At 37.7% G+C, this 12,669-nt stretch overlaps 1 protein-coding gene across 18 annotated transcripts in view; it reads left to right on the top strand.

The window, feature by feature from the left end:
- LOC138751529 (alpha-1,6-mannosylglycoprotein 6-beta-N-acetylglucosaminyltransferase A-like) overlaps positions 1-12,669 on the top strand; it is a 128,705-nt gene that overhangs the window by 68,490 nt on the left and 47,546 nt on the right. For all 18 annotated transcript variants that reach the window (XM_069913906.1, XM_069913899.1, XM_069913910.1 and 15 more), the window contains 2 exons: positions 5,151-5,320; positions 9,134-9,268. In XM_069913906.1, coding sequence (XP_069770007.1) covers positions 5,151-5,320; positions 9,134-9,268 — 305 coding nt within the window. The remainder of the gene's footprint in view (positions 1-5,150; positions 5,321-9,133; positions 9,269-12,669) is intronic.

Genomic DNA, 12,669 nt, shown 5'->3' with positions numbered 1-12,669 from the left:
TTCAACTGGACATAGATTGCTAAGTTTTTATTACTTAATCTGAAAATGTACATAATCTCCAATGTCTTGTCTGCCTTTGAGAGTTTGTTTCTGTGCCGGTGTTGGGGCTTTCATCCTTTTCTTCCACTGATTTCACCCTGGGTGGGTATTTTCCGTGGTTTGGTTTCAGCCTTTTATTCATTTTTCCATTTTTTTTCCTCCGACATCTGGCCCTGATGTGTCCCTCTTTATCACAGAGATGACATCTGGCTTTCTTGAAATTTCAATCATTCGGACCATGATTGCATTTCCTGCAACGGAAGCATTCTTGGCGGGAAAATTTCCCAACTAGTTGACCTTTTTGGCCGAGGTCCAAGTTTTTAATTGTCCATTTCTGAACCAGCAACAGTCTTAAATGCTACATCCAATGTTACATCGTCCATGCTTAGTAATTTTTGTTTGGTATTGTGGTTGGCCAACCCCATTTCTAAACAGTCTTGTAAAGCTTGGGTTAGGAATCGATCAAAATCACAGTGTTTTGCTAGTTTATATAATGCAGCCGAGTATTCGCTTACAGTTTTGCCTTTTCTTTGTTTTCTCTCATAAAATCTCTGTCTTTCAGCCATAACTGGTAGTTTTGGGACTTAGATGCGCCCCTATTATTGTACACAATTGTCTGTACAATTTTGTTCCCAGATTCTCAGGTGCCAGCAGGGACTTGAGTAGATCTGCCCAGCAGGCTCAAAAATAGTGATTGCTTTTGGGTTATAGACAGCATCTCATCAATATTATGGGCAAGACAGTAGTGACTGAATCTTTCTACATAGATAAACCAGTTTTCCACGAATTCTCCAAATTTCACCTCTGTATTTTCCACCATTTTGAGACTTCTGTCCTTTGTTCTCTGAGACTGAGGCTGTGGGGTCCATTATGTTGAAAATCTGGCGTTTCCCTTCGAAATATTCCGTCCATTTCAATCCTTGTCATCATGTATTCATGATTTATCTATATACAAGTATACAGACGTGAAGCTTCTTTCATGGTTTAATACAAGTTAAAGATGGTTTCCCGCAGTACACAGTATGTAAAAGTCACACTAAGCTTGATGATGTATGAACGCAGGTGTATAAACATAAGCGTAAACACTGAAGCAAAGTGTTCATTTAGGAGCTTCCCTACCTCCTCTGCCTCGAGGCACACGTTGCCTCCTTTATCCTTGCGCAGCCCTACCTTCACTCTAGTTATCCTGTTCTTTACGTATGCATTAAACGCCTTTGTGTTTTCCTTAATCCTACCTGCCTAGGCCTTCGCAGGCTCCACTCTAGCTTTCCCAAGTTATTCAGTTCCTTCCTGGCTACCATTGTAATTCTCCTGAGCCTTTCCTGAGTCTTTTGCTTCCTAAAGCTTATGTATGCTTTCTTCTTCCTCATAACCAGTTGTCTCACCTCTTTGGTTAACAATGGTTCCCTTATCCTACCATTTTTTCCCTGTCTCAATCGGTCAACCATATCTAGAATCCCTAAACATCTTCCATGCTACTTCTGTGCTTTTCACCATGAACATATGTTCCCAATTTACCCTCCCCAGTTCCTGCCTAATCCTATCATAATTAACCCTTCCCCAATTTGTGTTTATGATTTTGTCTTCTCCTATCCTTGTCCATAGCTAGGCTAAAACTCGTTTCACTGTCACCAAAATGCTCCTCTACTGAGAGATCTGTCACTTGACCAGGTTCATTATCCAGTATTAGATCCAATTTGGCCTCTCCTCTAATCAGCTTGTCTGTATACTGTCAGGAATCCTTCTAGGACACCCCTAACAAATTCTTCCCCATCTGTTCCTCTTGCAGTAAAGAGATCCCAGTCAATATTAAGGAAGTTGAAGTCTCCTGCAACAACAAGCCTTTTATTTTTGCATCATTCCACAATCTACCTACTTATCTGCTCCTCAATGCCCGGAGGGCAATAGAGTGATCACTCCCCTTCCTTCTTCTGACTCAGCAGACAATCCCTCCATAATATCCTCCATTTCTGCACCAGTGATGCTATCCATGATTAGTAATGCTATTCTTCTCCCCTCTTTTAACTCACTTTTAAAAAGTCTAAACCCAGGAACCTGCATCAGCCAATCTGTCCTTGTATTAACCAAGTAACGGCCACACCATCGTAATTCCATGTACTGATCCGTGCTCTGTTTATCTCCCTTATCCCTAATATTTTTAGCATTGAGATAAAGTTCAAATCCTCCAACTGTTTTCATTTATGCTCCCTCCATTGACTGTCCTTTCTTACCTTCCAACTACGTATTGTATCAACCTTTCCACCATCTGCTTTATTCTCTGCCCCATCATTCTGTTTCCCATCCCCCTGCCAAACTAGTTTAAATCTCCCCACCAGTTTTAGCAAACCTCTCTGCCAGGATATTGGTCCCCTTCCACTTCAGGTGTAACCCTTTTTTTGTACAGATCATGCCTTTCCCAATGATCCAGAAATCTGAACCCCCATCACCTGTACCAATTCATCAGCCAGGCTTTCATCTGCCATATCATCTGATTCTTACTTTCACTGATGTTAAGAAAACCTGAGATTACTATCCTTGAGGTCCTATCTTTCAGTTTCCTATGTAGCTCCCTGTATTCTCTCTTCAGGAACGTATCTTTTCCTGCCTGCATCATTGATACCAATGTATCCCATGACTTCTGGCTGCTCACCCTGCTTTTTCAGGATACCTTGATCCCAATCTGAGATGTCCCTGATCCTAGCACCTTGGAGGCAACAAACCATCTGGGTGTCTCTTTTGTGTCCATGGAATCTCCTCTCTGTCCCTCTTAACTATTGAATCCCCTATCATTACCTTCTTCACTGTCCACAACACCACCCATCTTAGTATCATCTGCATACTTACTAATCCAATTTACCACGCTATCATCCAGATCACTAATATATATGTCAAACAACAATGGACCCAGTACCGATTCCTGAGACACTTCACTAGTCACCTCCTCCAAGTTCACAATCAATTTTGCACCACTATTCTCTGGCATCTCCCATCCAACCATTGATGAAACTATTCCACTACTTCAACATTAATACCTAATGAATGAACCTTCCTACCTAACCTCTTATGCTGAACCTTATCAAAGGCCTTACTAAAATCCATATAGACAACATCCATAGCCTTCCCTTCGTCAACTTTCTTTGTAACCTCCTCGAAAAATTCAATAAGATTTGTTAAACATGATCTACTATGCTCAAAACCATGTTGACTACTCCTAACCAGTCCCTGGTTATCCAAATAATTGTATATTCCATTCCTAAGAACACTCTCCATTAATTTACCTATCACTGACATCAGACTCACAGGTCTATAATTGCCCAGTTTACTTTTAGAGCTTTTTTAAACAGTGGAACAACATGAGCTACCTTCCAATCCTCTGGCACCTACCCTGCGACTAATGACATTTTAAATATTTCTGTCACAGCCCGCACTATTTCTACACTAACCTCTCTCAAGGTCCTAGGGAATATCCTGTGAGAACCTGGAGATTTATCCACCTTGATTCACTTTAAAATAGCCATTGCTACCTCCTCATTAATCTGTATGTTTTCCAAGACCTCACGACTAATTTTTCTTACTTTACCTAACTCAAAATTCCTTTCCTTGGTGAATACTGAAGAAAATAAATCATTTAAAATTTCCCCCATCGCTTACCCCTCTTTTATCCCTAACACAGTCTGTAAGGAGCTGCATCTCGATGCACTTCATACAGATGTAGCTAACTGAGAGATGGCAAGTCTCCCAGAATTCCCACATCTCTCATGACAAACACTCCACTAAACCCCGTTGCCATTCTAACTATTCTACCTTGGCAATAATAAAGAATAATTAATAATAATCTCACCAGAGTCTTGCCTTAGGCTTCGCCTCTTCTCGCTGAAGTTTTCCACTCTAACTCTGGCCCACTCCCACAATGGCCACTCTGCTTATACCATTCACCTATTTAAAGCAGCCCTTTCTCACTCCAAATTCCGTTCACTTGAAAATACTCCTCAGCTCTTTACTCACCTAATTAAAGCAGCCCACTCTCACAATCTCTCATTCCAAATTCTGTTCACTGGAAAAGGAAAATGATTAAAGAAAAATATAGGCTGTGGATGTTGTCTATATGAGACCATAGGAACCTAAAAAAGAGACCATATTCCTCTTTTAGCCTGTTGCATCATGAAACAAGATAATAGCCAATCTTGGAGCACAAGATGGATCATCATCCATAGTCCCTTGGGATGGAAAATTCCAGGAATTTAAACCCCCTGAGTAGAGACCTTTCACTTTGCTGTTGTCTGGCTGACATCATTATCCTGAATTTAGGATAAATAACCTCCCAGCACCTACCTTTCAAACCTTCTCAGAATCCTATACATTTCAGTAAGCATTTAGCCATCCACTCAATCCCCTGACAGGGCAACATCTTCATTCCAGTATACACCCCTTCTTCCCAGACTCAGAAATTAGAATAATGGATTGTTATGAAGCCAGGTTTCTCCCAAGCCAATTTAAAACAATTTAGTTCAGGATGGAACTCTTGAGGTTAATTTGAGGTTCAATAAATTTCAATTAGAGGAATAATTGATATAAAATATTTCTGCATAGATCCAGCCTTCAATTTCTATGGGAAGAGCATTCAAAATAATCAATAAAGTCACATCTAGAAACTGTTCAGTCACGCAGATTCTGTTTGGAGGAAAAACAATGTCATGTGCTCATCTCATTTTTGTGTGTTGTGGTTCTGTCACCATTGGAATTTGTTTACAGCCTGACAAACTGCTTATTCACTTTCTTCTTTGAACTAAAATACAGGATTCTGTTGACACCGTGGTTAAGTGAAAAAACACACAAATGCTGGAGAAACTCAGCAGGTCAAACAGGGCCTTTAGCAAATATAAAGATACATCACCTTTGCTACATAAAGGCCCTGTTTGACCTGCTGAGTTTCTCCAGCATTTGTGTGCTTCTTCTCTGAGTTGCTCATCACTGTGGTCAACTCTGTCTGATATTTGCATAAATCCAAACCTTGTGCATTTTGAACAAAGGATCACTGTCTATTGGCCATTTCAGACAGAAATTACAATTACATCATTTAAAAAATTTATGTTTTCTCATTTTTCTGTTAGATTTTACTTCATTTAGGTCTTTTGACAAAGGAATCAGGATTTAAGATAGCTGAGAATGTTTTCAAAGGAGGTCCACTTGGGGAGCTGGTGCAGTGGAGTGACCTGATAACCTCTGTGTACTTGCTTGGTCACGATATGATACTTTCTACATCAGTGGATGAGCTGAAATGGTAAGATTTACTGAACAGGCAAGCTCCTTATCTCCTATATATTTGATGAGATGTTACATCAAGAACTAAATAAACACTTGTCTCTTTGCTGGATTATTTTAGTAGGATATGGTTTGTGGTACCATTTACCAAATTACTATCTTTGGGGAAACTAAAAAGTAAGATTTGTGAAAATAAAAGTTAATTTTGCACTGTTAAAAATGAGATTGTTAACTTGCATTTTGTATTATACCGATATTTTAAAATGGGAATAATAATGCTATTTTGAAAGTGGTTTGTGGAGAGAATGTATTTTTCTTTAGTTTAACCCTGTCCGAGTCAAGTCAAGACTGTAAAGTTCTATATATTTTTGGCAACTTACTCTCCTAGTAAGAAAGTGGTCCGTTGAAAATGCACATTAAACACTTGGCAACATGTCACTTACAATTATCAACTTAAAATTTTAGATGTACCTCAACTGAATTTCATCTGTGTAGAGATTTATAGTTATCTCTGATGCATCTTCATCATCAGTCAAAAGGCTCAATGTACAAGACTGGACAGTAGCAAAATATTACATATGCTTTCAAGAGATAAGATTTTCCATTTTTTAAATAAAAGTTATGAACTTGAGGAATTGTGAGTTTTTGACTGCTTATGAGCCTTTATGTTCAAATTATCTTCTCTGTAAAGTGCACAAATGAAACAATTGCACAGTATTCACTGATGGAACGTGGACTGAGTTCAAATGACATATGTACAATGTGTCCTCTGGTTTTGTGAATGGATAATGTTATATATGTAAAAATACACAATGCTGGAGAGACTCAGCAGGTCAAACAGTTTCCTTTATGTAGCAAAGGCAGTGATACATAATGTTATTTATGTCATTTAGGAATAGATCAATTCTATACCACTCTCCACGATCCTACTATTCACTGTGTAAGTTCTACTGTTACGAGCCCAAAGGACCCCAAAACCCAGCAGCAATAGACATTCACCGAGACAAGTAGTTATTTAAACAAAAGCTGTTTTTAATTATCTTTAAACATGAAAACTGAATCAAACTTTAAATGATCTCTATTAACTTAACTTACCCAACTTAACCCCCTTCTAATTCTAAGCGCATGTGTATGTGATGTGTGTGTAAATTTAAGAAAAGTTCTTTGGTTCACAGTTCAATCTCACTTCTCATTCCTCCAAGTTCTCAGGTTGCAGGCAATTCTTATACTGTGCACAGAATTGAACATGTATAAAGTTCACAAGGCTTTACCGCTCAGGAAGGTTCTCGTAGGGTTTGCAGAGAGAGATTTGTTGTTCCAAGATTTCCATAACTGAGGTACCACCATTAGTCACCTCAATGTCTTGCTGATGAAACTTGCTCCAGCAGGGTTCTCTAGATGATAACCTCTTTCTTGCAGGCTATCACAGAGTTCCTTTCTGTTCCACTTATTACAAGAAAAACATCAGACAGATAGCACTTCCAGCCATCCGCCACTCTGGAGTTTGTTTCAGTTCCAACCAGCTTCTCCTGCTTGTTTCAGCTGTCTGTTTGTCTTTCTCTCTCTCTCAAACTGCCAGAAAGCCCATGTGACTCTCTCACTTGCAAAACCCCTGTCCTTCTCCAGCAAACAATAGGAGTTAGTCTTCTTGGTCAAGCTGTTGTCTTCAGGTAAACAAAACCCAGGAGTGACCTTTGAGTGAGCACTTTGCAGAAAGGTCAGAAATCTTATAAAAATGTTCAACACAGCTGACCTGACTCCAGTCCAAGACAATGGTCTATTCATTTCATGATATCATTTCAATTAGCACCTACTTGTGAAATGTGCTTAACATTCTCCATAGTTTCTGTAAAGTTACTGAATATGAATTCTTCAATATTTCAAATAAGATCTTTTTCAAAGTGTGTGTATGTGTTTAACCTACTCTAATTTTACCAATTTATCTTCCAAATATTCCATTACACTGCTGTGGTTTGACTTACCAAAGTGCAACATTTCACTTTTGTCAGAATTGAATTCCAGTTGACACCCATTTGGCTCATCTTCCCAACTGATCTAGATCCCACTGTAAACTTAAATATCTTTCCTCCCTGTCCATCACACCACCAATGTTGGTGTCATCGGCAGATTTACTACATCGCCATCCAAATTGTTAATGTAGATAACAAATCACAATGGATCCAGTACTGACCCCTGGGGCACACCATTGGCTACAGGCCTCTAATCAATGAAACATTCCTTCTCTACTACTCTCTGATTCCTTCCACTAAGCCAGATTTAAATCCAGTGGGCCAGCCCACCATCACCCACCCCCTTTCGATCTCCAGTGATCTAATCTTTTTGACTAACCTGGCATGTGTGACCTTGAGAAATGAAGTCCACAATGTCCACTGCCCTGCCTTGATCAATCCTCTTCAAAAAAAAATTGCATCTGATTCAGGAAACATAATTTGCGATGTACAAATCCACGCTGACTACTTCGAATAAATCCCTGACTATCCAAACGTCAGTAAATCCTGTCCCTCAGAATTCCCTCCACCAGGTTTCCAACCACTGATTCAAGCTCATGGTCTAGACTCTAGAATTTCCTGGCTTGTTCTTGCAGTCCTTTAAAAATAATGTCACAAAAGAAGCCACCCTCTAGTCTTCTGGTACTTCTCTTGAAGCAAAAGATGATGTAGGTGTCTCCACAATTTCTTCCCTAGCTTCCAACAATGTGCAAGGATACACTTCATCAGGCCCTTGGAACTTTTCCACTTTAATACACTCCACGGTAGGTAATACCTCCTCCCTGATGCTTCTTATCTGACCAAGGACCTCGCAACTAATTTCCACCAATTCTTTGGCTTCCAAGATCTTTCCACAATGAAAACTGATTCTACATATTCACTTAAAATCTTACCCATATCCTGTGGCTGTACAGAATGATGGCCATGTTGATCTTTAATATGACTAATTCTCTCCCTTTCTACCCTATTAATATATGGGTAGGTTCTTCAGGTAAAAACTATAGTTTTATATTTTCAAAATACATTCATTTGAAAAAATATCCATGCAATACTTGCATTTAATTTTTTTTTCAAACACATTTAAAGATGTCTTTATGCCTTGTTTCGACTGAAATCACTTTTTGACTTAACTCAGATATGTAAGGACCAGTGCTTTGGTTGCATCAATTTTCATTACTAATGCCAGTTCAGATCCAAGTTACATATTTAAATATAACCTTCTCCTTTTTGCTTAACTGCCATTTTAAAGTCTTAAATGGCATATATGTAATCCTAGTTCAAATAACAGAAGATTGTTGCTACGATAGATATCTTTCTAAGAGGTTATTCAAGTAAGCTAATACATCTTTAAAAGATGTTGGAGCTGTGCCTCAGGGAATATATTTTGTTAATGATAAAGTCATGATAATTCATTCTACAATTACAAAATGTTTTGGTTTCACATTATCCAAGGTTACTTAGCAATTAGAATATAAGTTCCATTGTTTAGTTAACGCAACCCAATAAAGGTGATTTTCATTTGAATATAAGTTCCATTGTTTAGTTAACGCAACCCAATAAAGGTGATTTTCATTTTGAGCCACTGCTGTAGCTGCTTAAGGGAATCCATCACTTTTTGTTGAATTTCCACTTCCTCATGCAAATTAACCAATTACTCAAGTTTATTGGCAATATCAAAAGGCTTATGATAAAGCAGCGCATAATGGTAAAGTTAAGCTCCAATGAATGTTGAAGAACACAGATTTGGAAATGAATTCACATTGTGCATTGGTTTATGTATTGCTCAGACTCTCATCACAGTACATTCATTTAATTTGGATTAGGCACCTGAGCATTCTGATTGAAAATAAATTTGGATGTCCAATCCGAGGAGAAGAATTACTGGATATAATATACATTGATATTGTTGGGTTAAAACAGCTCAATTCTGTACTAGGCGCATCCTTCACCCACTACCGGTAAGACTGTACATCATTGTTCTTTTGTTCATTTTATGATTGTACGTATCAGTATTCTGTAATTGGGGTCCTAGCTACCATTTCAATCTTGGTGCACTCTAGTCTTCGTCTGGAGATTCAGATAAGAATGTTATTGGGACACGTCACCTTGAATTATAAGGAGAGGCTGGATAGTGGGACTTTACTCCCTGTAGTGTAGGGGACTTGGAGGGGGTGCTTTAAGAGGTTTATAAAATTATAAGGGGCTTCAATAAATAATCAAAGCCTTTTTCCAAGGGTAGGAAAATCTAAAACTAGAGGGTGTGAATTTAAGGGAGAGAGAAAATATTTAAGAGGGCACCTTCTTCACATAGAGGACAATGAATATTTGGAACAAGCTGCCAGAGGAAGTGGTAGAAGTGAGGACAATTGTGATGTTCAAAAGGCATTTAGACAAATACATGGATTGGTAAACTTTGGAGGAATGTGGGCCAAATGCAAGGAAATGGAACTAGCTTGGAGTGTATGGACAAGTTAGGCCGAAGGGCCTGCTTCCAAGCTGTAGAACTGTATGACTCTATGGCCTGCAAAATCTTAGCACATGGTTTTGGAGTCTCAATTATTTCACTGCCGCCTTTCTTTTTTCCTGGAAGTATAACCAATGGTGGATTCAAATTTGGTGAAAGCACATGGTGGTAAGTTGAAATAGAATAGGTGGATGCTTAAAAACATTCTGTGGGTCAAACAGGATCTTTGGAGAGAGAGAAAAATAATTGACAATTAAGATGATGACCTTTCAATAAAATAGTTATTGATTTTTATCAACAATATTGCCTTGTCTCGAAGACTTACAAACTCAAAATAAAAATTTGGTGAAAAAGATTGATTATTTGGAAAACCAATCCAGACAGAACAATATAAAGATTATTGGTTTGCTGGAAGGAATGGAGGGACCAGACCCAAGAAAATTTTTTACTGAATGGAATCCGCAGGTGCTGGGTCAAGAACATTTCCCAGAAGGTATAATACTGGAACTTGCTCACAGAGCCTTGCGTAGAAGACCTATTTCAGGTCAAAGTCCAAGACCTGTTTTGGTTCGTTGCTTGAATTATTACGACAGAGAAATAATTTTACGAGTGGCTATTAGAAATGCACAACAGAGAAAATCACCCTTGATGATTCAAAATAATCGAGTTTTCTTCTATGCGGATTTGAGTCAAGAAGTTATGTTCCAACGACAGGAATTCAATTCTGCTAAAGAGTTGTTGTGGAAGAAAGGTTACAAGGCAACCTTTAGATATCCAGCTGTTTTGAAGGTTTTTCAAGATGGTAACCAACCAAAGTTCTTTGATTCTCCAAAGGAAGCTATAGCATTTGCTCAAGAGCTGCCAATTACTCAGTTTCAACAGAGACGTAGTCCGCCGCGATCTCTAAGGAGACAAGAGATGGAAGAAAAGAGCCGTGCTCCAAGAAGGAATGGTTGTAATGGTGACTCGGCAGTTGGAGCTGATTAAAAGAAGAGTTGTTCTTTTTTTTTCTAATGTTTTTAAAAAAAAAGGAATATTAAATAATGATGATGTTAGTTTAAGATGAAGTGAGAGTTGGGGGAGAGAACTGGATGGGCACTATTTCCTGAAAGTCATCTGCTACGTGTGAGTTATCTCACACCCATTTTTTTTTGGGAGTTACCGCATTGCGCGGTTTAGACGGGAGGGGGTATTTTTAACCTCCTACCTGGTTTTTTTTTCCTTTTTTTTCCTTTTTTTTGTATTATTAGATTAAATAGTGAAGGGTTTTTTTTTTGTTTATTAAAAAAAGCATAAGAAAGTATTTGATTGTTTAAAAAACTAAAAATTGATGTGGTTTTTTTTGTAAAGTTTATTCAGTAGATAAGGAATATTTGAAATTTAAATGTGAATGGGAAGGATAAGTTTTTTTTAATATTTTTTCTTTAACTTTAAGGTGAAAGGAGTGGTAATTCTGGTGTATATTATTTTGCTATTTTAGTTATAGAACGAAGGGAATAATGGTGAAAGTTATAAATTGAATTGTACAATTCTTAATGAGGCTTGAATTTTGTTTGTGGTTTATGCTCCATTTGTTGAAGATATAGATTTCGTTGTAGATGTGTTTTTATTATTTGGATATCTGAATTTTAACGTAATGATTGGGGATATTTAAATGTGGTATTGGAGCTTTTATTGGATAATTATTCAAGAGTAAAAGGGAAAAATGGTGGAAGAGTACTAAAATTGAATTGTACAATGTTTAATGAGGTTTGAATTTTGTTTTAAGATGGTGGTTTATGTGACTAATATGATGATAGATGTGAAGTTAGTTGATATTTGGTGAAGGTTTATCTCTATAGAGAAAGTTTTTTTTCTCATGCTATAATTTTTTTTAAAGAATTTTTGATAGACAATGTTACTAACTTTACTAATTTTTTATATTAAGTTTGAGTTAAATATATGTTTCATCTTAACTTTGTTTGTTAAATATATGCATTTAAGTTTGATTTAAATATGTTTTTAAGTCTGATATCTTAGTATTAATTACTTTTCTTTTTGTTAGTATTTTAATCGATTATGTTTTTGGTTTTTTTTGTAAGTGGGTTTTTTTTCTCACATATTATTAACTTTATTAATTCTTCACTCTTTATTTGGGGGGGAAGGGGGGGTTGGACTAATTTGAGTTGGGTTATTAATGTGTAATAATTATTGGGGAGGGTATAGTTTATTTAGATTACTGATACTGTATTGTAATTTTATTATTTTGTTCTTAATTTTTTTTAATGTAATTCTATATGTTATTCATGTTATAAAATCTTAAATGAAGTTTTTAAAAAAAAAAACAATATTGCCTTGTCCCAGGTTGAAAATATAAAGAAAAAAAATCAACACTAAAGCATTATAGCTCGTAATTATGTCTGGGAGGTTCCCATGGTCGACATTTTCAACTGAATCGTGCACAAGAGCTTTAGTTTCATCCTGGGTATCTTGTTTCTATCTGCCCACACGTCACTTCGAACAGAGGTCCACAGTTTACCTCTGCCATTTAGAGTCCTTTATCTAGACTCCTAGGAACGCAACTCCACCATACCATGGCCTATCATCCACAGTCCAACGGTATGGTGGAGCTGTTCCATAGGCACCTGAAGGCAGCACTTATGGCCTGCTTACAGTGCCTAAAGAAGACCTCAGCTCATTGTCAGCAGAGTTGGTCTATGGAGCACCTCTAGTCATTCCTGAAGAGTTTGTGCCATCTCCTCGTGAACGGGAAGGTCAGCTATCAGTGACATTGTGCAAGTTGCGGGAGCAGGTAGGAAAGCTAGCTCCCATACCAGCTTCTAGACATGGCATACGATCTTCCTTCATTCCCAAGGAACTCAGAGATTGTATGTTTTTGTCTGAAGGGGTGCACAT

The sequence above is a fragment of the Narcine bancroftii genome, chromosome 1, assembly GCF_036971445.1.
Source record: "Narcine bancroftii isolate sNarBan1 chromosome 1, sNarBan1.hap1, whole genome shotgun sequence".
Taxonomy (NCBI): Eukaryota; Metazoa; Chordata; class Chondrichthyes; order Torpediniformes; family Narcinidae; genus Narcine; species Narcine bancroftii.
The sequence above is the reverse complement of the archived record's forward strand: the minus strand, read 5'-3'. Positions and strand labels throughout refer to the sequence as shown.